The 25,513-nt window shown below is 48.2% G+C and overlaps 7 protein-coding genes across 7 annotated transcripts; 1 reads left to right on the top strand and 6 right to left on the bottom strand.

Moving 5' to 3' along the window:
- Positions 1-479: 479 nt before the first annotated feature.
- Positions 480-3,194, bottom strand: F4807DRAFT_256777 (uncharacterized protein). Its single transcript, XM_047994445.1, has 5 exons — positions 3,111-3,194; positions 2,865-2,911; positions 2,344-2,802; positions 911-2,285; positions 480-839 (listed from the first exon to the last, which is right to left on the bottom strand). Exons 3-5 carry the CDS (start codon positions 2,708-2,710, stop codon positions 767-769), a joined length of 1,815 nt encoding a protein of 604 aa, XP_047857784.1. The 5' UTR covers positions 2,711-2,802; positions 2,865-2,911; positions 3,111-3,194; the 3' UTR covers positions 480-766.
- A 1,274-nt stretch (positions 3,195-4,468) lies between these two features.
- Positions 4,469-6,297, top strand: F4807DRAFT_256731 (uncharacterized protein). Its single transcript, XM_047994443.1, has 3 exons — positions 4,469-4,712; positions 4,796-5,884; positions 5,950-6,297. The coding sequence occupies exons 1-3, from the start codon at positions 4,643-4,645 to the stop codon at positions 6,174-6,176; spliced, it is 1,386 nt and encodes a 461-aa protein (XP_047857783.1). The 5' UTR covers positions 4,469-4,642; the 3' UTR covers positions 6,177-6,297.
- Positions 6,298-7,550: 1,253 nt separating this feature from the next.
- F4807DRAFT_256725 (uncharacterized protein) lies at positions 7,551-9,756 on the bottom strand. The gene is made up of 2 exons (XM_047994442.1): positions 8,125-9,756; positions 7,551-8,060 (listed from the first exon to the last, which is right to left on the bottom strand). The coding sequence occupies exons 1-2, from the start codon at positions 9,332-9,334 to the stop codon at positions 7,759-7,761; spliced, it is 1,512 nt and encodes a 503-aa protein (XP_047857782.1). The 5' UTR covers positions 9,335-9,756; the 3' UTR covers positions 7,551-7,758.
- A 2,384-nt stretch (positions 9,757-12,140) lies between these two features.
- On the bottom strand, positions 12,141-14,276 carry F4807DRAFT_256683 (phosphoglycerate mutase-like protein). Its single transcript, XM_047994441.1, has 4 exons — positions 14,015-14,276; positions 13,820-13,946; positions 12,778-13,673; positions 12,141-12,710 (listed from the first exon to the last, which is right to left on the bottom strand). Exons 2-4 carry the CDS (start codon positions 13,853-13,855, stop codon positions 12,575-12,577), a joined length of 1,068 nt encoding a protein of 355 aa, XP_047857781.1. The 5' UTR covers positions 13,856-13,946; positions 14,015-14,276; the 3' UTR covers positions 12,141-12,574.
- A 559-nt stretch (positions 14,277-14,835) lies between these two features.
- Positions 14,836-15,982, bottom strand: F4807DRAFT_256637 (uncharacterized protein). The gene is made up of 3 exons (XM_047994440.1): positions 15,626-15,982; positions 15,421-15,571; positions 14,836-15,366 (listed from the first exon to the last, which is right to left on the bottom strand). The coding sequence occupies exons 1-3, from the start codon at positions 15,717-15,719 to the stop codon at positions 15,072-15,074; spliced, it is 540 nt and encodes a 179-aa protein (XP_047857780.1). The 5' UTR covers positions 15,720-15,982; the 3' UTR covers positions 14,836-15,071.
- A 3,518-nt stretch (positions 15,983-19,500) lies between these two features.
- On the bottom strand, positions 19,501-21,566 carry F4807DRAFT_410321 (ATP-dependent RNA helicase mrh-4). The gene has a single exon (XM_047996615.1). The coding sequence runs from the start codon at positions 21,500-21,502 to the stop codon at positions 19,667-19,669; it is 1,836 nt and encodes a 611-aa protein (XP_047857779.1). The 5' UTR covers positions 21,503-21,566; the 3' UTR covers positions 19,501-19,666.
- Positions 21,567-22,560: 994 nt separating this feature from the next.
- F4807DRAFT_456598 (NAD(P)-binding protein) lies at positions 22,561-23,447 on the bottom strand (the record flags this gene model as incomplete). Its single annotated transcript, XM_048000900.1, has 2 exons — positions 22,561-22,914; positions 22,986-23,447. 2 exons carry the CDS (start codon positions 23,445-23,447, stop codon positions 22,561-22,563), a joined length of 816 nt encoding a protein of 271 aa, XP_047857778.1.
- Between the last annotated feature and the right edge of the window lie 2,066 nt (positions 23,448-25,513).

Raw genomic sequence — 25,513 nt, 5'->3', positions numbered from 1 at the left:
CTGCAAGCCCGCGGCGTCGCCGATGCTACCAATGTTCCATACACATTCTAACACTAACTTTGGGAAGTTTCTTTTATATATAGTAGACCTGGGAGGCACTGTGTTGCAGTGTTGGGAGGTCAACGTTCCGCCCCGTCGGGTCCTGGCTACGTTGATGTTGCACCGCATGCCGTTGGTGTTACATTCATTCATTCTAGAAGTATTCCCGCTTTTTTGATACTTCTACTAACCTTCTACTGGATATGCACGATATGCAGTAAGTACCAGAGGAGTCGGGAGAACAAGAATCCTAAGCCTCCCCCTTACACGAAGCTACGGAGGCATTGCTACATGTGGTAGGTGATTGAGATTCAGCGAGGTTGGTAAGCATGTGCTGAGGGTTGCGCAGCCGTCTTACGACGGATCGGAGAAGGAACATTGTCCGCAAGGCTCTCAGCCAACTGCAATCTTTCCACTCGTGTAAGCGCTTGGCGGTGGATGATTATGAACCGAGTGAGTGAGGATAACCTCGGCCCGGCACAGCAAACATGTGTTATGCGTTATGCAACCACTAGGTCATTATAATGGACAATAGACCACTCCACACAATTTTGATATTAGATACCTGGGTAAAATATACAAAACGGACCGACCCAAGCTCTAATCCGATATACCTTCGGCGGCAGTTGATAAGACCATAGGTTGTAGGAAGGGAGATCCAATATTAATCAGCCTGTCTCGAACAATCTCCGCCAGCCTCGCCACGTTTTTTATGTCCATGTGTCCCTTACAAGCTGATGGGGTTCTGCCATAACAAGCCGACGCCAACGACGATAACAGCCGTACCGGCAGCCATGAGCCTAAACATGTGTTAGAAGTATAAACATAAATAGAACCGCCGCAAAGTTGAAGTAACAGAAGAAACACGTACGCCCTGTTTCTACGACGGTATAGCCACCCGGCGAAACCTCCGATCCATCTCACGAGTGCAAATCGCAAGCAGATGTCGAGCCAATTTGGGGTCCGGTCCGTATCCTGGGCGGACGCCGAGGACACGACTGGCTTGTCGGCCATTCGCTTTCGCAGGCCCGTTTCATTACTAGGATCGATAGACGTCGATTTGGCTTCTCCCTCGCTTATGCTCGCTGTATTAGAGCTGTCACTCCCATAAGTGTCAGTGGATGTACCACGTACTACAATAGTGGGACTGTTCTTTGAAGCTTCTTTCTTAGCGGCAGGTGGATCATCTCCGCCAGTCGGAGCATTCAAGTCGTTTTCGGGCGCGGGTGCGGACGCGGATTCGTTGGAGTTCGAGTCCGCGACCTCTAAAGCCTTAGTGCTGGGTGGAGATACTGGGGCAGAATCCAGGGGAGAGCAGCCTTCGGGCTTTTTGCCCCTTCGCTTAGATTCGACGCTCATAGCGATGCCCTCGTCGTTGGAATCTACGCTAGCAGAACATTCCGACCCAGCGCCCCACGATGGTCCAGGATGCTGGACGAATGGGCTCATTTCTTCCTGCGGCTCCTCGTCTGCGTTGTCGTTGTGGGACTCGTCGTCTTCCGCTATGGAGCCCAGAGAACTTCTAGTACTAGACTGAACCAAACCAGACGGCCTCGTGGCATCGTCGGGATGCAGATTTTGTTGGTCTTTCGGTGGATTTTCTGCAGTAATTGCCTGCTGGAATAGCGGAACAACAGATGACGGTGGGATTCCCTCAACAATCGTGCGATCGGCGTCTACGCTAGTCGAAATGCGTCGTACCGCAGCTAGAATAGAGTCGCGATTGTTGGACGGGAACGACTCCAATTGAGGATCGTCGAAATCCACGTTCTCTATATCGATAGCTGAATCGTCAAAGTCCGACGCAGTCTTGCTTTCCCGTCGGTTCTTGGCGTCACACGCCTGTCCCATGAATTCGTGCGAAAAAACAGGGCACTCGCCGTCTTCAGCGTCGGTCTCGTCGTCCGAGTGCCAACTGTGATCCGCATCCAGCGTTGCAGCGGTCTTGGAAACTTCCATAGCCGTCTGTGCAACTTCGTTGATTGGCGTGTGGGACAGACGACGGATGCCAATTCTGCCTGCTTCAGCATCTGATATCTCCGGCTCGGGCGTTCCAGCATCTATGACACGTGCTGTATCAGCCACCTCGGCGGCGGTCTTCGCGATATTAGGGGCTTGCCCGCCATTGTTTGTGGGCAAACCTTTCAACGAATCGATCCGGGGATTTGGCGCCTTAGTATCGGCTTCTTGAGCAGTGTCGATGGAAACTCTAAGAATATTGTTCATGTTTCCCATCTCATCAACGACTTGTGATCAGGTCTTAGCACACAACATTTATGAAATGCTGCAAGGGTAAATATTTACCTGTATCCGCGTTATCATCCAGGACCCACCAATCTCCTGACCCTATTCGAAACTTGTACTGAATTTCGGTGCCATCATCAACCATGACCTTTTTAGTGAATATGTGGGTTCCGTGTTGGTCGATGGAGACGTCCATCTCTTGCGGCTGCCATGGCGGATCTGAAAATGATCCCGCCACATAAACGGGAGGGCCGGTTCCATTCTTTTGATACGTCAAGGTAATAGGGACTTTTCGGGGAGACATGTCGGGCGAGACCGGTGCTAGTTTCTGTATTATTACGAGCTCATGCTTGATGGAAGTTTGTCGAGGGTCGATTGAGTGCGAGATAGTCGGCTTGGCAAGTTTAGGGTCGACGATAGCCTCCATGAAATTAGGAGGATGCTAGTGGCTATGTTATTTCGAGGCCATAAATTGCACTGGGCTTCCGTTTCTTCGGAAGCTACTGCACGAATTTAGGTCTGGAAGTAGTTAGGTAGGAGGGAACTTGAGGACTTTCGGGAGTGATCCTTGGAAGTCAAACAATCGGATAGAACAACCCAACGTTGCCGATAAAAGATTTAGACCTAACTGTGTGCCTGTCTATCAGTATTCTATCGCGGAGCGCGGGTTTGGAAATTGAGCGAATAGATGTAGAGGGTCTGATATAGCAGTCTCTGCCACCTTAAATATTCACAGCTTGCAATTGGATGCTCTGGTAGCTTGGTGGTCGAGATTCTTATACAAATGGACAACTAGGAATCTGACGGATGTTAAACCGACGACTTACAATTCAGTTTGATAGTTGATGAGCTGTTTGGAAATTCCGGATTGGCAATGGTTAATGAGGCAGCATAAGTGACCTCGTCGAGAGAAGATTAATCAACGAAGTTAACTACCGAAGCAATGAGGTAGGTCGTTGAAGAAAGAGATAGAGAAGGAAACAATAGTCGTCGGAAATAAGAATTAGCTTGGGGATTGTATATGTATATGGATAATTTTTGAGCCGTGTAGGCCGTGGCGGCATCCATCATACGAGACAAGTAGGAAGATACATGCAGATACTTACATACATACTTACTGCTGCTCCCTACTAGCCTATGATATGGTGGTGGTGGTCCTGATTAAGGCCAGCTTTAGCCAGCTGCGTCGTCCTGACGCATGCCTTACGCTCGTCTGGATCGCTCCATCTGCCGGACAAACCATCCTTTGTAGAGCCAAGGCTCTCTGGGCTCTCTGGGAGTCTGGGCTATCAGCGTCTGCTCTACTGAGCCACACCTGATGTGCAAGATGCAGAAGATATAGAAATCCAGGGTGACTGGGTGACCTATCACTCCCGTCGGCGTACTCACGCCTACCATTGGATCACGGCGATGTTTCTCGTGCTGCGGTACGCCGTTTGTACGTGTACGTACATAGGTACATAGGTCCATGATGCATGCACATATGTGTACTTGTACGTAAGAGACGAATTTGGATGTTATCTGGAAACATGTACGACCCAGGAGATTATGGAGATTCTTGGGTTATCAGGAAAGGTTGTATGATGTAAGTCCGGTTGACATAAGGTTTCCATAAAAATGATGGGCTGCGAATCGTGCAACGCTAGGCTCATCGTGGATGGCCGGACGGTGAGATGGCAGGATAGTAGCGTATGATTTACGATGTAAAGATGGAGAAGTGGAGAGAGGTGGAGAAAAGGGACCTTTGTTGACTCGGTCAATGTGTCGACTACGTTGAGTCTGGCTGTCTGGGTGAGTTGGGATGGTGAAAGAAAAGGAAAGAAAACAGAAAAGAAACAATTGATTACGGCTGAACGGAACTCGACGGAACAAAAGGTCCTCAGCTAGGTGGCAAGTGCGAATCGTGAGTTTCTTAGGTTGTAATGGAAGTAACCTTTGGATGTAAACACCTGAGCAAGTAAGAACCGGCGGGCTGCGGCCGTTCAATGTTGTTCACACATTGACCCTGCAGACCTAGGTATGTACTTAGGTAACTGCTACGCGAGATTTATCGATAAGTTAGAAGGCGTCGAAAAATACTGGGGACCTCAGCTACTACTAGCTCCCCGCAATTCTGCCGGGCGGTGGGAAATTTTTATGGGCCTCTTCACTTCTGAAGCCGACATAGTTGGTGACACAAGTGACACACAGGTGACACAAACAAAGGACAGTCGCATTCGGTCGCATTCAACATCCAACTTCCCCACATTAATTCTTTCTAGAACACTTCACATTCACGATCTCGTCGACCAAGTATCGCACAACTCCCAACATTGATAGTGACTAGGATCGAAGATCTGTTTGAATTGCCCGAGTCGTCATGTCTGTGCCGCCCCAATTAATTCGCGTGAAGCGAAAGGCTACAGAGGAAGCACCCGTCTCCTTCATTCGTAAGTTGTTGCATAAATCATAGTCGTCGCAGAATTAATGTATGTCATGAAAAGAATACATAATTGACCAGTCTCTTTTCTAGGTGTCCAAGAGAACAAGAGACATCGAAGTGAAGCATTTGTGTATCAACGAAAAGAAGAACGAGCCACCTTCCTCGACATTCCTCCCAACCCTCTTATTCACAACTCAGCGCAATCACCACGCAATAAGCCATCAACCTCCTCGAGTCCTTCCGAGACCCTAACCTTCCAAGTTCCCACTCCGCCAGGAACCACCACCAATGATGGTTCTAGTGATAACGGCATCGGTGCTGAACCGGCGGCCGATGCTGCCTCTATAAGATCAACTGGCTCTACTGATCTCGCGTCCGAACCACGTAGATTTCATATGTCAAAAAGGGACATGATTAGAGCATCATCTTCTCTATCTGGTCGATCAGATGGAGGTGTCTCTAAAAGGCGCTCTACGCCAGCATTATTCGTAGAACGTAAGACCAAACGCATCTCTCCTAGATCTATCGAAAAGTTCCAAGCACTTTCCAATGAAGTCAACAATGTGATTGCACCTACGGCAACGGCGGACATGGAGGTGGATATGGACAGACCTGAGCCGCGAAAGCAAAAGAAGCCTGGAATTTCAAAATACCTTAAGAAGAAGGAGGACGTGAAGGAGGACGTGAAAGAGGACGGGAGGGACGACGAGAAGAAAGCTCGCGATAAGTACAAGGCTGATCTTCCCAAGTCATTAACGGAACGATGGAATGTCAATATGGATACGATGACAGCCGAGATGAACGCATTTGCTATGGAGCAAATTGGACTTAATCTTCAAAAGGCCGAGGAGGACAAGCGCCGATCTTCTGCCAAGGCCCAACTCAAGTTCAAGCCGAAGCCGATCAAGCGATATGCTGAACGACATCCCGAAGAAGCACAGGATTCGGTCCCAGCCGATAAACAGATGGCAGACGCCGACGCTGATGCCAGCGAGAGCGATGACGGCGACTACATCATCGAGACCTACGAGCGTGTTCCTGCTAGCAAGATAGGAGATCACGTGCCAGCACATAAGATTGGTGTTTTGGTACTCGAAGCAGAACCCGAACTGGAGTATTTCTACGGGGATGATGGTGATAGTGAAGAGGAATGGGCCGAGGATGAAGAAGACGAGAACGGTGTGTACTACTTTTGCACAAATGCCGCAATATCGCGAATTTTAATATATCTAACACACCTACAGCCGAAAATTATTATACTGCGGACTACCCTGACGAGGAAGTTGCCTCAGATGATGAGTTTGATAAGAATCCCTATTCTTTCCGAACCGGCAATGCTTCAGACCTCGAGGAGTACGATCTGGCGGACGAGGATGGCGATGATGCAGCCTTCAGCGATAAGGAGGAAGGAGGAAAATTCACCACATATATCGGACGGCCCAATCGTGAGTTCGCGGCAAGAAATCTGTAAGGGTGTCGCTACGAGCATAACGGCAGCGCGCAATAATGCCGCGCGGCAATCCTGTGGGACGCAGACATCGTGAAATTTGCGCTAGCATCTACGAATAGGTAGTTTTAGTGGAACGTGTGTTGGTCTGCAACAAAACCCGACAGCCTGGAACCGAGTATCGGCGAAGAATTAAACGCCGACGATGGGGCAGCACGGGCATATGAACCCCGCGAGGGAGAAGAAGGTGGTTTGTCTATCTGACTATGCCGAGACTTGTAGAAACAGGGTTCAAGCAAACACTTCGCCCTAGTTTTCTGTATCCCCCGATTCACATGCTCTACATATGGCTTCCGAGTGGTCCGAGTACGCACTGCGCTACAATAGCACGAGCAGCATTCAACCGCCGAGGAAATGTGAAATAGCAATGGCTCTAATTGGCGCGGTAGCACCGTCAGGCAAACTTAGGTCCGAACGCTTCGTGTAAAGAGGGTAGCACAGCTGGTGATTCCGGCCAGTCTCTGATGAAATCACATACATTCTGCATCACTCGACATTTTAGATTCGTCCCGAGGCTCGTCTTCACCGTATGATATGTATGACATTGACAATGCGCCAATATAGCATGGATTTTAAGGGGCTGTTCAAACCCCGGGGGCAAGTGAATAATACCTCGTAGTTCATTACTCTGTACACGACGATAATAGAGGTGATAGATACATGAAGCAGGCCAGTACAGTATTTGAAACGACTAATAATATATCAGAGATTCGACTCAATGTACCTGTAAAACCATTTTGCTGACAAAAAACCTCCTTGCCTTGATGCTGCCCGTGTTAAAGTATGTTTGCGTGTCCGCTACAAACAAATGCTTGCTGACCGACTGACCAACTGAATAGGTAAATGCTCCGAATTGTAAATGTGAGAATACCCGATAGTAAAGAGATAGACCTCGGAGAGACGTTGGTAAGAGCGAAAAGAAAAAGAGAAGAATATCAGACACGCTTCAAACCCCCGAAAGGAGGTATAGTAGTAGTAGTAGTACAATTGACCCATGTCCATGACCCCTTTCCATCGCTCATTAATCCATATCCCATGCCAGGCACACAATCAGTTTGGTTCAGTTTAATCCCAAAGTGCCAAGTTTCAAATCAGCAATGCCTCCCCTTTCCCCCTTTTCCTTTCCCCTGACCTCTTACCTATGCTTCAACCCTAGGCTCCCCTATTCGCCTCCGAGCCATTATTGTACCACCGCCCCCCCTTATATCCCTGCTTTTCCTGCTCGGAACCTAGCTATCACCCGTTGCGTAATATGTAAAAGAAAGAAAATTGATAGGTACGTAGATGAATGGATGGGTCCTCATAGGTGGTGAACTTGTAGTCGGCGAGTCTGAGCTGACGTCGCACCAATTTCGAGTATTTACTTGAGAGGTGAACAAGTATACATCAAAATCAATATGAATCGAGGTGAATTGCGCGTATTTGTATGTACGATCTAGGTAGGATGAAACGAAAAGGACGGGACGAAGGCAGTAGCGTCCAATTATACCCAAGTAGGCACCTAGGCACTCAAGTAGAGAGAACCGAATGTGTTAGTCGTGCCCTCTTAGATATTTTCAGATCCGAATTTTCGTCGCTTGGCCTCGTATTCGCGAGGGTAAAATGCTGTGTCCATTCCACTTCGCGAGAGATACCTCGCATCGTATAGCCTTCCATGGCCACGCATGTGTTTCGGCCGCGAAAGGCGATGTCCCGGTAACCGCTTAGGAGTGAATTGTTTGTCTTCGTCCCTCTTGCGATCCGGCTTCGGGCAGCAAGCGCAAGTGCCAGTATCGTCTTTCTCCTTCCATTTGCCTGTTGCTATGAGCTCTCGTTTCTTGGCCTCTCTTTGGGCGACGCGTTCCTTCACTGGTTGTGGCCGTCAGCAAGCCTTCGCCCTAGTCCGGGAAAAGCAAATATATCTGAGACTTACCGAGACGCGCGGCGATTTGCTTGAACTCAAGCGGCACCCAGTCGTAAAGCAAGGCTCGTTCGGGATACAGGTGAGTAAGGCCGTATTGCTGCTTAGCCTCGCCTTGCTGTCGAACCTGTGCCTGGACGCCCTCGATGTGTCCATTTTCTAAGAATACTAGCGTTCTCCCCCCGTCTACAAGGTGGGGGACGTGCATGTTGTCCCGGTAATGGACACCCTGGATGCCCTGTTTCTCGCGGTTCATCGGGAATTTTTCTCGGAAGAGACGCTTTCCCTCTTCCCATGAGAGCTTCTTCTCGTACCTGTTGAAGCGGATGTAGTCCGTTTCCTCTATCGAGTACTTGACGTTATTATGAGGGGTCTTTGCATCATCCTTAGGTTCCTCCTTTTCTTCTCCGGGCGGGGACCGTCGACAGCGGTCGCCGAGCAGTGGCGTGTATTGCCGTTTCTCACGGCGGAGAACTGGTGCCGGTTCGCGAAAATCTAAATCGATGTGTAAAATTGAAGACCCTTCTCGGATTCGTGGTTGCGATAGGAGACTCTTCGTATCGCCAGATTCCTTTCTCCATAGATTGAGGCACTGAACGATAGGATCTTCAGATAGGGAATGTGCTAGTCTGTTTGAGAGCGTATGTTCATTCTTAGGTACCGGACTGGCACAAGATCCGTTCAAAGACCTGGCCCTTGGGCGCGAAGAGGGATGATAATTTCTATGTTCATATCGGGCAAGGACATGATTGAGACTTGGTAATTCGGGTACGGGGAGTTTGATGTCCTTGGAAGCTTCATCCAAACCGTCACGCCTATGCTTGAGAGTTCCTCGGTGAGGCGGTATTGATTCAAGTTTGATAGGAGTCTCATCGAGTTCATATTTTGAACAAGGTGTCTGTGGAGACGAGGGTGCGTTTGAGATTATCTCCCAGGAGTCCGCGCTTGAATCTTGGAAGAGCGAGGGTGCGGTTGAGGTTATGTCCCAAGAATCTGTGTTTGAAGCTTGGGAGAATGAGGCGCGGGAGCTATCACTTGTGGGGGAATAAGGCGGTTCCGGGATAGGAGTGATAGGAGTACGTCGTGTTGTGCCGTCCGCTCCTTTGTGCCAAAAAGGGCTCGGAAGCCGACCGAAATTCAGCTGAGACGACTGTGGTTGCAATGTACGGAGCGGGAATGAGGAATGCAGGGTCGCCTTCCTTTGAATAGTATTCGACTCCATATCTACTACGTTGTTGTTGTATCGTCCGTAGAACGCAGACTGAGGATAGCCTCACAGAAAGCAAGGGCAAACAACTGACTAAATGGCCTGGATGATGAAGAACGCTAGTCGTGGAGCGGAGCTTGAAGGGAGACAGACTATATATGACTCCTGAATCGATGTAGAAGCGCGAGCAAGTGGAGGCCGGAGTGAGCCAAGCACCATCCTTGTGTTTAATATGAGACCAACAACTTCCCGGCACATAGGGCCACATCTACTGAAGAATAGGTAGATCCGCCTCTTCGGATGCAACCTGAAGACAAACAAACGCCCAGGGTGTCGCTAGAGGAAACTATTGCTGATTGTCTCTTAGCTCCTGATTTATAACACGGCTCGAATTGATAGGTACGCCTATTTGTCTCGATGGATATAATATATCATTAGAGGATTTTTTTATCTTAGCCTCTCTAGTCAGGAGATTAGTGGCTATATGAGAGACATGAACGGCTGCGGAGAATTAGATCGTTCTGCACTGGGGAATCCAAACTTGACAGAGATGGGTAGCCGAGGTGGTATGGAAGGAATGGCGAACGAATGACATGTAGAATGACAACGCTTGATCCAGTGGCGGTGTATCTAAGTAGAAGAGCCAATCCAACCCAAAGTCGTGGATAGACCACGGCGCAAGGGGGGCTCGAGTCTTGCTAAGGCTACCCTCGACACAAACCTGGTACCCTGACACATTTGTTTCAAGACACTACGTAACTAAATCGATGGTGTCCGATCGTGCATAGAACAACCAAGCCGGGAATCAGAGCCCACCGAACTGATAAACCGAGGTGCAGAGCCAAATGCGCCTTCGACACTAGTAGTAAGGTAGAGATCGTCTAGGTACGTTAGAACTTCAGAAATAATGAACGTACCCCGAGGTAGTGAATAACTTAACACTTCGGGGCTATCCTTCTCTATCTTAGCCTGTTCAGTCTGACTAGTCCGGATTTTGCGCTGTGGCCGGCACCTTATGTGTCTTGCCGCGCCATTCGCTGGCGACCCCGGAAGCTTCCCAAACTGTCGGGACCAGCAAACCAATGGTGGCCGCGAGAAAGTCCAGGGGCAGTAAACCGAGGAGGTGATGAAAATAGGCGGGCCGGTTATGCGCTGAATAGTTGCGAAGGGAGGAGAGGGAGGCATAATTGTGCAAGGTGTGCTGTCAGCCTGCGAAGAGGATCTTGTGTTAGGCAGCGCACGAAAGAAATCAGCCATCCCTCCAACCACTCTGCAGAACGTCGTATGGACGTACCATCTTTGTAAGAGCTTAGCTTATTGCGAATAGGTAATAATAATAATAATAAAAAATAAAAATAAAAAAAAGGATTCTCATATAAGACGTTGACGCTACCTCAAACCCACAAGGCGCGCGCGGTAAGACTGCTTTTTTAATCACCATTATAAGCGCGGTGATGGGACTTAAGGGTCCTCATTGGACTGTCGACGTCGTGGGGGTTTATTGTGGTCTCGACTCCTCGACTCTCGGGCCGGCAGAGCACAAGTGGATAGTCGGCTCTAAGACAATCTTTTCCTAACTCGGCTATGTCTTCATTCCTTGCAGATAAAGATTTCTTAGTTACCTAGCCCTGCACTTATAACCAGGCGGTCCAAATTACGCATGAGGGGTGGACTCTTGCCAGATTAGAATACTCGTGCAGAACATGGGGCGGCGCTAAGTACTAAGGATAAGAAGCCAGCGCAGAGTTGTAGACGAAGTTGCTAGAACGGCTCTGCAGATTGTATTCCCTGCGCCCATGCCCTGGATTCATCTGTAACGGGACCCCAATGACACCTAAATCACATTTTCATGTTGGTTGGAAGCGTCCGCGCATCATTCGAAGAGCTTGTGACTTAGCCTACCAAGCCGAGTGGAACACTCGATACCGATATCTCTACCTCGATATTATTTTTACAACTCTTGAACCACCCCCCGTTTTTCAACTTCCTAACTTGCTGCTCACTAATCTAGGAGTAAAACCAATACACGGGAGCGCAATGACACCCTGAGCTGATCCGGCTTGTAATGCTGTGACAGTATGCAACTTCTGAGTTTCAATGGTGTTATTTAATTCTCGCCTCCAAGTTTAGGTAGACAGCCAATGAATGTTTCGGTTCGAATATCCATGCCGTTGAGTCTTGTTTTTTTATCATTCGTTTTTCCCTGCCGTGTCTGCGGCATCTATCTACCTAACCAATGGTCTGTTAGGGATGTGAATATACTTACATAGGTGTATGGGGCTGGAAGTAGGTATTAGGATATGACACTGCAGCTTCCATTCTTTTGGCAGTTGAGTGAGCTTATTGGATGAAAGGAGGGACGCCAGTCGATGTCGACTAAGACACATCGAAGCTAAATCGCAGGGTTTCTCCAGACTGATCTTCAGAATTCTGTAGCTACCGAGCCTTGAGCAGCCATTGAACCCTTCCGCTAGATCGAAAAATGTACGTCTTGCCAAGGGCGAAGGCTCACGGCCCGTCAAAAATCAAGCTCCAGTGCACAGTGTTTTTGAGCCTTTGATGAGCGCTTGTCGGGGGTGAAAGCCGAGATCTGGCAAGTGCCCGCAGACCAGTCCGCATCGGGGAAGTAATGGGTTATGCCGACTCTATGATAAAATTGGCTTACGGTGAGATATGCAGTTATTATGACATATCATAAATGACGGGATGCTGAACTTTCAATGAGCAGGTCCACGTCTTTAAGACTGTCTCAATCTCCAGCTTTAGTGGAAGGTTGTCCTTTTGTCATGGCCAGCATCCCTTGTCGCTGCCGTGAATACGATTATATCCGGCTCCCGGCACTCTGATATACTAGAGGATGTTTCAATAGTCTTTGAGGCTCCTTGGGTTGAAACATGTCAGGTGATAAGCCATCTATTTCACGAAGTGATGACACCGGTCTCAGAACGCCGACATTACTGTGACAATGACAGCCGTTATCGTGCTACGGTTACACTGAAACGCAGAGAAGCCGTTGGATGAAGTTTTAGTATGACAAAAACGGCTGGAGAGTTCTCGTAACAGGAGATTTACTCTTTGCATTAAAGTATTGTCGAGCAGGTCGCCGATGATGTGGAAAAGTAGGAAGGTGTCGCAGACTTTACATCCGATTAAGACATTGGTAGTCTAGACAATGGTTGGCCAAACCCTTCAATCCGTGCGCAAATTGCGGGCTTTCCTATCCAAGCCAGCGACTTGTTTGAGGTAGCCTTAAGACTAGAGCTTTGGAGCCCGGACTACTGGGTCAATGTGGCTGTCGTGGCTGTCAACGGCCGTATCAGAGCCAGAAGGCGTCGGCAACCATAGGCCATTGTCATCTGTTTCGATAAATGATTCGTCGCCAGAGAATTTCCTATTATTGTTCAGCTAATTGCCAAAGGATCACCTAAAAGAGGAAAACTCAAACAAGAGACACTCACCATCCCCTCTCCTCGCCACCGCGAAGAAAACTGCAGTCAGAATCCAGCTCGCAGGTCCAGCCTCCGTAAAGTCCGGCCCCGTCTCTTCCCAGAGATTCTTGATTAGATTGTGACGAGTCGTGTGGATAGGGATCGACGTTGCTTGCAGGATTTGTCTCTGACTGGGCTTTTCTAGATCCTACTTCCACTCCGATTTGCCGTTCCTCCCGCGCCGTCGGGACTGTGGCTTTAATTCTCGTCTCACTCTCAGAATTTGGAGACGCTTGACCAGATTTAAAACCACGTCGTTTAAATTTGCTTAGTCCACAAGTAAATGCACCAAAATCTTCTCCCATCTGTCCAGTGAGCACTCGCCCGAGAGCGATGACGACCGCTGCATGAGTACACAATATCACAGCTTTGTGGCCCTCTTGGTCACTACGCCTGATGATAAATTCGATCACCTTCGCAACCCGATCGTGTAGCTGCGGGAGAGATTCCCCGCGGCGTGAAGGGGCCGGGCTAGAGACGTAGCTTGGATCAAGCTCAGGAAATAAACTTTGCAACTCATTCAGGGGTGCGGACGAAGGATGATCAAAGTGCGCTAAGCCATACCATTCACTAAGTCCGAGATCTACGCGAATCCTGGGAATATCTCCCGAGACATTACCAAACGATTGGGTCTGGAGAAGCTTCAGCTTGCGTGCGAATGGCTGGATAGTCTGCAGGCATCGATAATAAGGACTAGAATAGACCTGCTCTATCGGCGGGTTGACTTCGAGTAGATGTGCGGCTAATTGATTTGCTTGGTCCACACCGTGAGATGTGAGAGCAGGATCCGTAGGTAGCCCCGTGGGAGAACGAATGAAGGACGAATAGTTGCCGGTGGACGGGTCAACACTCCATTGAGAACGGAACTGATGAAAAGTAAGCTTCTGTTTGAATAGACAGAATGAATCTAAGTGGTTTTGCCCAGGAAATAGGGGCAGGGGTGAAAAAGGACAGTCTTAGACTCGGACAAGATCGCTTCTTGTATAGGTAATGCGGAAATGCGGTAACTTACTCCGTGCCGAGTTACATAAATGACCTCCAAAGACATTGATATCTTCTTAATGTCAAAACTCTTCCTCCAATTGGTTGAGTCCGAAATCAAACGTGAAGTTCGCGACTTCGATATTGTGAAGGATCAGCTTCAGCGGGCATCGACTCATTTGTAAGTACGTATTTGATTATTTAGTACTATACGAGATATACATACGTGGATGGTTTCACAGTTAGGTGATAATTAGAGGACTTGGTTCAAGAAACTTGTGACTATAAGATGAATGTTTAGGCCAGATGGTTGAATATGGAATTGTCAATAGGTTGCTTCATGATTAGGAACATTACTAGTTATGTAAGCTGCGAATGTGGAGGATGTGGAGGAGGCCGAGGCAAGTTCTCTTTCGGGCATAGCTACATACCTACCTAATTACTAGGGAGGTCATAGCACATCACGTGATGACTCCAAAGAAAAGCTATGACTTGTTTAAATCACGTGCATCGCATACCCCTTTTCGCAATATTCTAGTACGTAAGCTCGGCATACTTGTGCCGCCAAGCCCATGTAAACAACATATCAACTATTCCAGTGTTTGCGTAACCGTGTTAGAGAGCGGTAAGAAGCGCTGTGGCGTCACCACGTACCTGGCTGACCACATAGGGCGTGACAGCCCCAGGAGTACTAAGTTAAGCAAAGGGAGATGTCTCACCTGTTGGCCTCAGTACTAGGTGAGGTACGCATACGTGGTGCGTAATCAAGAGTCGCGTGTCACATATCAACCCCGAATCCGGATCCGATTCCATATGTACATACCTACCTAGTTACTCAATCAGGTAGGTTAGCTAGGTACCGGTCGAGGTACTGTTCGAACTTCAATATTTTCACATTTCCTAGCCTTCGTGCTTTTCTGACCAATGTTGTTGATACTTACTAATACATAACCACCCATCTGATACTTACCTGGATAGGTACGATTTCCTAATACGAAGTACTAGTAATACGATTTATCAAAAGCCACAACAGAACGGCCGTACACCGCAAGAACGCACGTATTTCGAAGGGACAGGTCAAAATATCCAGTAGACGATCTCGCCCATTATCTTCATTCCTTATTGTATGTACACTCTGCTCATGCGCACTAATCTATAGTTTCCTATGAACATCCCGAGATGTTTGTCCAACACTAGGTCGACAACCCGAGAATCATTGTGGGCCCCAGTAAATCCAAGAATCCACACCTCGTAGCTAGCGTATGCGGGAGGCTATTAAATTTCTACAAAACCCGGTTAGCCTCTTTCACCATTGTGGAGTAGAGCAAGGTGTACTTACAAGCTGCGACAGCAGCAGCGGAGGTAGCGGCGGCGGCGGCAGCAGCGGCGGAAGAAGCAGCAGCAGCTTTGGCGGCGGCCTTGTTGCCCTTCGCCTTCGCATCCTTCGCTCCCTTGGCCTTCTGTCCAGCGTGGTGTCGCTTGGCATTAGCACCGGCCGCGGCGTCGGCGGCCTTGGCAGCCTTCGCACCCTTAGCGCCCTTGTTGGCTTTTTGTCCGGCATGGTGTCGCTTAGCATTGCTAAATTCACGATTAGCAATGATCAAAAGCAGATATTGGGTGAGAGCGTCTTACCCAGCGGCGGCAGCGGCCTTAGCAGCCTTAGCGGCTTTGCCGGCCTTGGCAGCCTTGCCGGCATTGGCACCGGCGGCGGCAGCGTTGACATTCGCCGCATTGGCATTAGCACCATTTGCATTGGCGCCGTTGGCACCGGCAGCTGCAACATCTATAAATCATCGTTAGAAAGATACCGGGAACGGATCGAGGCCGTTGAACTCACTGTTGCCGCCGTTAGCCTTCTGACCGGCGTGGTGACGAGGCATCACCAGCGCGGAGGCGGCGGTAGCGAGAACGAGGATGTTGATGAACTTCATTTTGACTGGTTTGAGAAAAGGCGAAAGCTGAAATTGTTCAATGAACGTCCACTGGATCGATGAAAACGAGTGATTTAATTAAACGGTAGACCGGCCACCAGGGTTTGAACACGAAGTAGAGCAAAGAGATGGAATGAAGAAAAAATGAAGCGGATGCTTTGAGTGTTGAGAACGGGATGGAGAAGAAGGGAAAAAATCGTCTGAATTATCGCGAGTTTCTTGGCTACTTATACACTTTTGCCGTTAGATATTCCACATCCCAGTCTTCAACTACAGCTTCGCCGGGGCCATGACGAAATGAGCCCCAAGCTTGAAGCCTTGTCAAGGGCTTGGCGCTCGAGGCGCCTCTCTTTCGCAAGTAACAGGGTCTAAAACACACGTGCCGTCGCACTACAGTTGCTGAATTGGTTTTCCCTTCGCGGTGACGGGTTGCAGTTCTCAGCGGCATTTAGTGCCAGCGTCGCTCAAAAAGGCGTAGGCAGGATTTCGCGACGTTTCAGCAAGATCTGAGGCAGGGTGGGACGTCCAGAATATGGGGGAGAGGTTACAAGCACTTGTTTCAAGCTTTCATTGGTCAGCTTCGTTACGCTAGAACGGGGGAGAAACCGGCGATCTGACACAAGAAGCGCCAAGACTACCGAAAATAGTAAGTCCCTGTCGTTGAAGAGATCCACGGTCCCGGGGACTATCATGGATTGGCCTTAGCGAGCAATCCTATGGCAATCTTTGATTGGCGCAGGTCTTAGTAACCGGCACTGGAAAATCTTGAGATTGGTCCATAATCCCAGACCCTCCGTGCGAGGTTCCATCCTCATCTCTCTTGGCCCTTTACCAATGCAACCTCCAGTCTTGGCATCTAGTTCGCGAACATCTCTAGGCTCTAGCTCATCTGAAATTCGTATTAACCTTATCCTTATCCTTAATTTGCCTAACCATCACCCATATCAAGTTTCTAGGAACGCGATGAAACCAAGGAAACAAATCGTGTACTATGGTAAAGACGGCCGAGCACAACCGTGACTAAGTGGGCTTCATTGTCGTCTCGGAGATTAGACGACAGCACCGACTTCCCGTGTATCCATTACGGATATCACATCTCAGCAATATGTCTGCGTAGTTTCATATCTCCAAGTAAGCATTGTTACTAATCTGGATTTTCTATTCTCGGTAGGTACCTATCCAAGGACTAAAAACATGTCCTTGGCTTTTTAAACGCAGATCAGTTTCAGCATCGGACATGAGACTAGTTTTTGAAATTTTCATTTAGGCTTCGTCCATAATAGAAAGAGAGTCCTTTTGGAAAGGTCAAGTATTAGCGGGATCACACGCCGGGATCCGCCATAATTTGCGGTGAATCCTGATCAAGCTTTCATCGACGCTGCACGCTGCACATCTCCAACGGAAAGCCCCTAAAGCTCTGTGCTGCAGTTGAGATCCATTTATTAATCCCAACCTACCCCCTTGTCTATCTAGTAGCCGACCTAACTATACTTGGTGGGTAGCAAGATATTGAGATGGGTAGTAAAGGTGAGGTTTGCTGCAGGCTAGGAATTAGGGGATGCATGGAGTTATTCAACAAATATTGCATTGTGACAGGTCATGAAAACTATTAACTTGCCACATACTTAGCTATATTGTAAAAAAAAAGGAAATGTTGAGAGGGCTTGCGGAGAACCCTTTACTAGCAACAAGTAATCGCTAATTGGCTACCTGGTTTCAGCCATTGTTTAGATTCCGTTACTAAGATGTGTTAGGAATTCAGGTTGACGATCTGACCGAGGCGCTAACCACCCTGCCACCATTGTTAGAGACCCGTCGAAGTCCAATGTTAAGCTTGATAGTGCGAACGCTTGAATGCAACCGAAGAGAACATAAAGCTTTATTATTCGCCGATATCTACCTCGTATTCCGACACATAAGTTGCTACAATGGTCCAACGATTCTTCCCAAGGGAATACTCTAGCTCTCAGCATGGGTGGTGGCGTAAACGTCTGAGCCTCTGGCGATCCCGCCGTCGTAGTTTTGGTATGCAATAGTGTGGCTGAACATGACGTCTATGTGCGACTTTCTTCACCTTCTCAGCAAGTTTTATCATTGCCAATCCGGAAAAGGGTTCATAGACATTGAGTCAAAGAGCCTAATCCTGCACATGATGCATGGAAATTGGGCAGGGAAATGTTGGGATATATTATACCCAGTCGAGGTTACCTATTGTTCTTCAAATTATCGGAGATACTGGTAACCCAGATGAATATTTTATGAGGGATGCTATTTACATAGGTACCTACCTAACTGATACATGGGTATAAAACATCGTCCGTAAATAATATATGCGCCCATCAGCAATGATTTACCAATACTTTAAGTCGAGCTATAAAATAATAATGACCCTGTAGTTACCTATTTGAACTCGCGGGCCAGATTCCGCGTTCTTGTTGTCTTAGTGTCCATCCCTTCCTTTACTAAGACCTTACATCCGCCGGAATGGATACACTACTCGCGCCTCATCACTTACGACATTTAATGATAGCTGACGATTGCGAAGATCCAGGGTCTTTGACTCAATCGTCGATGGAGAATAGGGGTCTACAGAAATCGAGACCCTTATTTTGCTCCACATGGATTTCCTAAATGTATCATACTGCCCATTTCTTATTGAGACATCCCGGCGTTACAATTGCAACTAATGACTTGATGGGCGGTAGCGATACTAGACTAGTTATGTGAGGAATAGCTTCAAAATTAATTTTATCGAGCACTCATCTAAGACAATGATCTGCTTCTTCGGACAAGATGCCGTAAGAATGCCTACATAGAAAGCGGTGTAAGGGTCCAAGACAAGTGTCGCTGAATAGGAGGTGAAGATTGTTTTGTGTAACTCTCTTCTCTCTTCCACCTGCCAGATGGCACTCTTCCGCGACCTCTAAGCTTGAAATCTACTAGTAGTGAAAAGCTGTTTTCACTCCATACATTAGGATAGTAGTATCAAATTAACATGCTGTTCATGACAGGTGCTCGAATTACGCCGTGTAGCTACATGATGGTGCTTATATTACGTTGAACTACTTACGATGGTGCTTGATTTGGTGTTGCTTTCAGTTTAACCCCTATTTCAGTTACTCGGAATGAGTGCTATGGATAGGATGACATGGACAGAAATCTTACTTCCTCTTCTGATCTAGCAAAACACGGCGGTAACTGCTTCGTAGCTCGTACTGGTGATTTGTAAACTGATAGGGCTTCCCATCATCCATGAAACGTATTCGGTCTCGAGAGAACCTAGGGTAATGCAACCTTATTACCTTATTTCTACATCATTCAGCCTAAATAAAGAACGTACGTTACATACCTAGGTAGCTGGAAAAAGGAATCTGGTTCTCGACTCTTTATCACGACTACCCACACAAGATGATCCACAGCATGAGGAAGACGCGGAGGACTTTGTGCTCGAAGATGTTGTCGAGGATATTTCAATGGGAGCTTTGTACGTCGGAACGGAGTGGAGCTATCAGTTGTTGGGCTACTGAAAGGTAGACTTCAATTCCAAGGCCAGTTATTTCGGTGCGATGCATGCTGTGGTGAACTTGAAATGCGTAAAGGGAATACTATATATGAACAACACGATGATATTAACAATTGCTAGCTTTGCTCCGTTTGTCTGAGGATGATAGCTGGTGCTGGTTGCCAACAATGTTCCCATGCGAGCGAACAGAAAATGCCACATTTCCGACATGAACTTTGGGTATGCATCTGGAATAGTGTTGTCATTTATTAGGTAAATGCTTTGGGGCCCTTTTCTTACACGGAAGGAGACTTATGGCCAACAAATGACACGGAGATGCGCAGAGAACATTGTCCAAGAATATCTTGAGTTCATAGAGTTGATATACAGGTTCCTGTTATACAGAGTCGCACCCTGCTGACTTTTTTTATATAGTTATCCATCTCTAAATCAGCGCCTGGCCCATGTACATGCTTTCCCTAACCTCGGCCACGATATCTTTCCGGTCATCTTTGCCCACCAAGACGACTCCCCGTCCTCTCCTGCCCATACGACCCGCTCGGCCTAGCCGGTGTATGAAATCAATAGTACTATGAGGCACATCATACAATATTACGTGACGAACTGCCAAGGTATCGATTCCTCGCGAAGCTAGGTCCGTGGCCACGATAACTTTGGTGTTTTGCAAAACCCGTCGCCCCTTGCCGGGCGGAGGGACAGCCGACTTTTCCATCGTGACCTTCATCGGTGTAGTGCTTGTAAACGAATCTAGCATCTCCGATTGCCGGTGCTCAGCTGTGTCTCGGTGAAGCGCAACAGCGTCGATCCCCTTGGAAACAAGGTAATTGGCCACCTCCTGCGTCTTTTCGCGCTCGTTGACGAAAACCATGATGCGCTTAACGTCTACTTCCCCGGGCTCGGCGCTCTCGTGCTGCACTGCATCTTTACCAATAGACCAGATGGCGTCCGCGCAGGCAAGGTCTTTGTTATTTCGGTAGGGGTCCTTCACCACGTCGATGACTCCTAGTTGAACACGGCGAGGAATAGCGTGAAGATTTGGTGTGGTGAGTCGGACCATGGCTGGGAATTCAGAAGCCAAGTAGCTCTCGAGTTTTTTGGGTATGGTGGCGGAACACAGGATGAGTTGCTTCAGGGAGGGCAAGGCGCGATCCAAGATAGATGTTGTTACAGGGGCAAAACTACGATCGAAAAGAGAATCAGCTTCATCTACCACCAGATGGCTGACCCTAGATAGAACATTAGGATCCGAGTCCGCGATTGATGCCAATAAGTGAGGTGTTGCCACAGCGAGGTCGATTCCCGAGGGTTTGTACATGTTCGCGTTTATAACAACGGCCGAATAGTTGGCGGAGAAAAGACTCGCCCTGAACTTGACTAGATGCGATAATTTCTTAGCGACGCTGCCTATCTGGTCGACGAGCTCAGCCGTTGGCACCAGTATAACGACCTTTGGTCTTGCTGTAGTCGGATGAGGATCAAATTCGCGGGGACCTGTATATCCTGGTTCCTTCATTGCTTCCATCTGTTTTGCGAAGTATTCTCGGTAAGCGGCAATAGCAGGATCGGCCGCTTCCGCCTTCTTGAGAGCATCAATTACGGGTAAAAGGTAGGCCAAAGTCTTGCCCGAGCCAGTTTCGGCTGCTAGGAGGAATTCTTGCCTCTGGTCGAGATTATTTGTTCGAGAAGACCGCCGGCCTATATTCTGACCGAGCAAGGTTGGAATAGCGAGACGTTGGATGGGGGTAGGTTTTATGTCAACCATGCCTTTCAGCGCATCCTCGGATATGGCTTCTTTGATAGAGGGCAGGAGGTCGAATTTGTCAAATGACTGTAGTTCTGCCACACTCGCTTTCGTTCTTGTCCTATGGCCATATGGTATTGTCGCCAGTGAGCCCCGCATCTTCATGGCTTTGATCCTCCGCTCATCCTTTTGGCCGCCCCTCCTATCCCCGCCGCCTCTATCTTCTTGGTTTCGGAACGATTTTCTCGGTTCACCTTCCCGTATGTTGGCATATGTCTGATTCATGCCGCCAAACGGCCCTTGCGATCTTCGGCGAGGTGTTGGGCTATCACGGTCCTGGGCATCTCGTGGGGGACGTGCCACGCGATCAGACAGCACCATTCTCGAGGGACCAGGTCTCGCTCGACCAGAGAAGAATCTTTGCGCTGCCCATGTTCGAGAGGTAACCGGGATAATAGTTCGACTCTTCGCTGCGAATTGACATGCTGGACATACAGGTGCCGACAGGAAAGAACGCATCCTGCGAGGCTGACCCCGATCTCGATTTCTGCTGTGGCGGAATATGCTAGGTATTAAAAGTGTGAATGTTCATATTCAGAATTTCGCAAATTCGCAAAATTTCTGTACATCTTGCGCTATCGATAACAAGAATTGAGCCCTTGCATACCTATTTCCTAAAACGGCAATAGTCTAGACTACGTACGGGATCCACTTAGTCAGCTTCCATGCTAGGGTACGTCTGCATGCTAGGTACCTAGGTACTCAAGTGCGACACATGCTTGCCCCTGAAAAGGACGAGGTTTAATCTCAAGATAGAACCATAAACTCTGGAACATCAATTTTCTCTATGGGGATTGTTTTGTGCGGTGAATCGATGATTGGGAACTTTTCTTGAAGCCTTTCTCTTCCGCACCGTTTTTTCCTACCGATACTTGGTACCTACTTAACTTGCCACAAGACCGACGGTGGGCCCTAAGAACATCAATGACCAAAGAATTCGTCCGCGCGGAATCTATTGCACTGCCAGAATATGTTCATGGCTCTGATATTGACGTTTTGAGCTTTGGAGAAGTCTTTACGTCATAAACTGCAGGAATCCTAGCGAAAAAAATATGACACCGACTAGCGCGAAACGATCTGCGATGCGTGGAAGTAGGAAATATCTTAACCTAAGGAAGACGAAAGTCTTGGGTGACGTCTAACGCTTCAACAGAAGATGGGAAGGCTTACCATTAGGTCCTAACTGGACGATTGTGGGATCAAATTAGTTGATATGAGCCTTTTGTTTTTCTCCAGAGGTCCAGAGACATAATGTTGTCATTTTACTAAACAAACCTCACAAGCTTCATATTATATGGCGGCGGATAGTAAACGTAGCTTGACATCTATTCAATTGACTTGAAATATACCTAGGTATGAAGCCATCCTAACCCTAAATAGCGACATAGCGACATAGCTACACGTTCTAATCCACCTCCCTACCTAGGTAGACTATGCTGCTTGTGCAGGCAAATAATATCTAATAGTGAGTACAACAACAAGAGGTATAGCATAAATCAACGAGGAAATAGGTACGTTTACCAAGACTCCCGCGCGCCGTCGTAATCCCAGAACCTTCCGCCGTGGGACTCTCTCGTGGCCACGTCGATCAGATGTACTATGCCGTCACATGATTCGTCGACTGTTATAATTGGTAGCTTGACGTTTTTACCAGCCAGTCCGAGGCCGTGCATAACCGCCTGGCCCATGTCAGTCTCGACCCAGCCTGGATGGACCACAAAAGCTGTGATCCAATCCTCCTCCTGATTAATCCTTTTGGTCACCCAGTGTACCGCAGCTTTAGACGTCGCGTACGCAGCGTTGGGTATCGGGGGCTGATCCCTATATTTTGTTAATTCTGGCGCTGACGGTAAAGGTGAAGGGGTTGGGTTCTCACTGGATACTAGTTAGTACGCGTTGGCAAATACAGATTTCCTAATCAGTCAGTAAAGGGGTTGCTAACCTCTAGCTTCCCTGCTACACTGCCTATCGTTATCCATTTGGGGTCCATGGATTTCTTCAATAGCGGGAATGCGGCTTGATATAACCATATGACACCAAATAGGTCGGGGATAAGGTGTCCTTGCAGGTCCTCGGTTTTGAGGTCCGCAACCTTGGGCCAGGCGTAGGAGACACCGGCGTTGGCAATGACGACGTCTAGGTGATCGACGCCTTGCGCAATGAGCTGCTTTACGGCTTTGGCAGCATCGGCCTCGATCGAAGCATCGAGCTTCACAACGACGAGTCGGCTACCTTGACCTTTGGGTAGTTCCGCGAGAGCTTTGGACGTGGCATGTTCCGGGTTGCGGTTGGCAGCAACAGCGACATGGTTTGGTCTGGCAAGATAACGCGCAAGAAGTTCTTTACCGAGACCTCGATTTGCCCCGCTGATCAGGACGGTAGTTGGGGATATTGTGGCTGGCATAGTGTTTATCAAGGTTAATAGTAGTACTTGAGTAATGCCGTCTTCGGTGTTGTTCGTCGGACTCGACTTCGCGGTTCAGCTTCGCGCTTGGAAGCCATGCCGGCATGTTTCACTTATATACTCCGTCTCGGCTTTCTGTTTTCAGCCCCCGGAAGAGGAAAAACAAACCCGGGGACCTCCGTTGGAAAAGGTTTCGTCATGTGAGGGTGTCATGGTGCAGGTTGGAGAAGGGTTGGAAGGTGATCTGTAAGAACTAGAGCCATCGAATGCTACTCAAAAGCAATTCTTAAGTTGGCACCCAATAATTTCGCGTGTCTAACGTAATTCTATCTTGAAAGATCCCGGTACGAGCCATGCAAATGCCATGCTCTTTCCTGGCCGATTGATTGTTGAGCGCACGCAGCTGCGCACGGTTGACGCAATGGCACACACCTTCCGAGCTGAGGCAGGGACCCCGGACCTGCTGTGTAACAAGGGCACAGCACCTTATCACACTCCTTCCTTGACCGGGGTATACATCGGTTTTTATCTTCAACGGAGGCTCCGGGCGTTTAATAGGCCAGGTACCGTCTTTGATCGCTCCACTCTCCGGTTACGCTCCGAACCAGTTGGGCCCCACCACGGAAATCTTGGCCATCTATCATGTGGGTTATGTGATCTATATCCCGCGCATGCACCTTCCTTCGGGGATTCACTTCGAGATGAGGAACCTTGGGGGCGTGCACAATCTTATCTTCACCTAACCATTATAAAAAGATATGATTAAACATTTACTATAAACCGAAATTTCCACGTGAAATGGTAAGAGATTTCTTTCAAGGAAGGAATAAAAAAACTATTCTGATGGATATTAAAAGATGATTCGTGGCTAAGTGTCCAAGCCATGCTGTTTGGTCGCGTTTGGTCGCTTTCAACATAGTCGCTGACCTCACGCCGGACATGAGCTCAGAGCAGCCAACGGGAACGTTTCAAGCATCATCATATGTGTCACTAGGTCAGATATGTTGGATATTCCATTCTGTTGGAAGATATCTTCAATGTCTTATGCAGGTATGATTGAATAGAATAAGACCTAGAAATAGGTTTACACGCCGCATACGCCTCAGGAGGTTCACGAGGAAGGGTCATCTGCCCATTGCCTAAGCACATATCAACCAACAAACCAACAAACTAACAAATCTCGGTGGTTTCTTACTTGGCGTGAGACTACGAAGACTCGGGGGCTGCTGGCAATACAGTTACTGATTGTGGTGGAGTTGTAGTCTTATTCCAGCCAAAGGGATACGCATCTTGATACCGGTCGAGATTATTCCATGGATGGTCCGGTTACTAGCGACGAACGCCTCAACTGAGCTATGGCAGCCTCTCAATTTACCATTGATTCCGCGGTCTTGAGTCGAACGTTTCTAAATCTCTTGAAGCCCTTAAAACTTCCGCTTTAGAGACCATGTTTCTACATGTACCCGATTGCCAAACACCCTTGAGGATACTGCAAAGGCGATGAATGACACTTGCCAGAAAGGCAAGTTCAAGAAATTCGGCCTATCTAAGTTCACCGCAACAGGAGTGAAGAGGTTTATCGAAATATGCGAAGAAAAGGGGTACTAGCACTGACTTGTACCAAGGACATCACAACCCGCTTGTCAGGGGTGGCGAAAAGGAGTTATTCCCACTCTCATGTGAACACAATATCGCATTTGATACTTATAAGTAGGTCAATACGGGAGAATGAGTAACCTGAATCTAACTCGATATTTGCGTTAGTCCTACAGCAGGCGGCCTTTTTCTTTCCTCAGGCCATATGAAAACATCGATTCCAGTCGGTATAAAGGCGACGTAAGTCCCCGAAGTCGTAGTTTCTAGCTTGTACTAATCAGAAAACAGTTTTAGAACGACATTGTGAAAGTACACAGCACACTTTACGGAAAGCCTCCTGTTCAAGCCTGAATAGCTACCTGGGTACTGGTAGGTATTATCCGTGATATGGCCGAGAAACATGATATCAGCGGACGCATCACAGAAATATCAACAGCCCTGATATTCTTGCGCCCTTTTTCGCTCATGAG

Source organism: Annulohypoxylon truncatum (genome assembly GCF_022578515.1).
Source record: "Annulohypoxylon truncatum strain CBS 140777 unplaced genomic scaffold F4807scaffold_4, whole genome shotgun sequence".
NCBI classification, from domain to species: Eukaryota; Fungi; Ascomycota; class Sordariomycetes; order Xylariales; family Hypoxylaceae; genus Annulohypoxylon; species Annulohypoxylon truncatum.
Note: the sequence above shows the minus strand (reverse complement) of the source record. Positions and strands in the feature narration are given on the sequence as shown.

Coding starts and splice junctions, on each gene's coding strand:
- F4807DRAFT_256777 (XM_047994445.1), bottom strand. CDS start 2,710: ATGGAGGCTATCGTCGACCCTAAACTTGCCAAGCCGACTATCTCGCAC. Junction 2,286..2,343: donor GGATGATAACGCGGATACAG/GTAAATATTTAC, acceptor CCTGATCACAAG/TCGTTGATGAGATGGGAAAC. Junction 840..910: donor TACCGTCGTAGAAACAGGGC/GTACGTGTTTCT, acceptor ACACATGTTTAG/GCTCATGGCTGCCGGTACGG.
- F4807DRAFT_256731 (XM_047994443.1), top strand. CDS start 4,643: ATGTCTGTGCCGCCCCAATTAATTCGCGTGAAGCGAAAGGCTACAGAG. Junction 4,713..4,795: donor AGCACCCGTCTCCTTCATTC/GTAAGTTGTTGC, acceptor TCTCTTTTCTAG/GTGTCCAAGAGAACAAGAGA. Junction 5,885..5,949: donor GGATGAAGAAGACGAGAACG/GTGTGTACTACT, acceptor ACACACCTACAG/CCGAAAATTATTATACTGCG.
- F4807DRAFT_256725 (XM_047994442.1), bottom strand. CDS start 9,334: ATGGAGTCGAATACTATTCAAAGGAAGGCGACCCTGCATTCCTCATTC. Junction 8,061..8,124: donor GCAAATCGCCGCGCGTCTCG/GTAAGTCTCAGA, acceptor GGCCACAACCAG/TGAAGGAACGCGTCGCCCAA.
- F4807DRAFT_256683 (XM_047994441.1), bottom strand. CDS start 13,855: ATGTCTTTGGAGGTCATTTATGTAACTCGGCACGGA. Junction 13,674..13,819: donor TTTATGTAACTCGGCACGGA/GTAAGTTACCGC, acceptor ACTTTTCATCAG/TTCCGTTCTCAATGGAGTGT. Junction 12,711..12,777: donor GGTGGCGAGGAGAGGGGATG/GTGAGTGTCTCT, acceptor GAACAATAATAG/GAAATTCTCTGGCGACGAAT.
- F4807DRAFT_256637 (XM_047994440.1), bottom strand. CDS start 15,719: ATGAAGTTCATCAACATCCTCGTTCTCGCTACCGCCGCCTCCGCGCTG. Junction 15,572..15,625: donor GAAGGCTAACGGCGGCAACA/GTGAGTTCAACG, acceptor GATGATTTATAG/ATGTTGCAGCTGCCGGTGCC. Junction 15,367..15,420: donor AAGGCCGCTGCCGCCGCTGG/GTAAGACGCTCT, acceptor TCGTGAATTTAG/CAATGCTAAGCGACACCATG.
- F4807DRAFT_410321 (XM_047996615.1), bottom strand. CDS start 21,502: ATGCGTTCTTTCCTGTCGGCACCTGTATGTCCAGCATGTCAATTCGCA.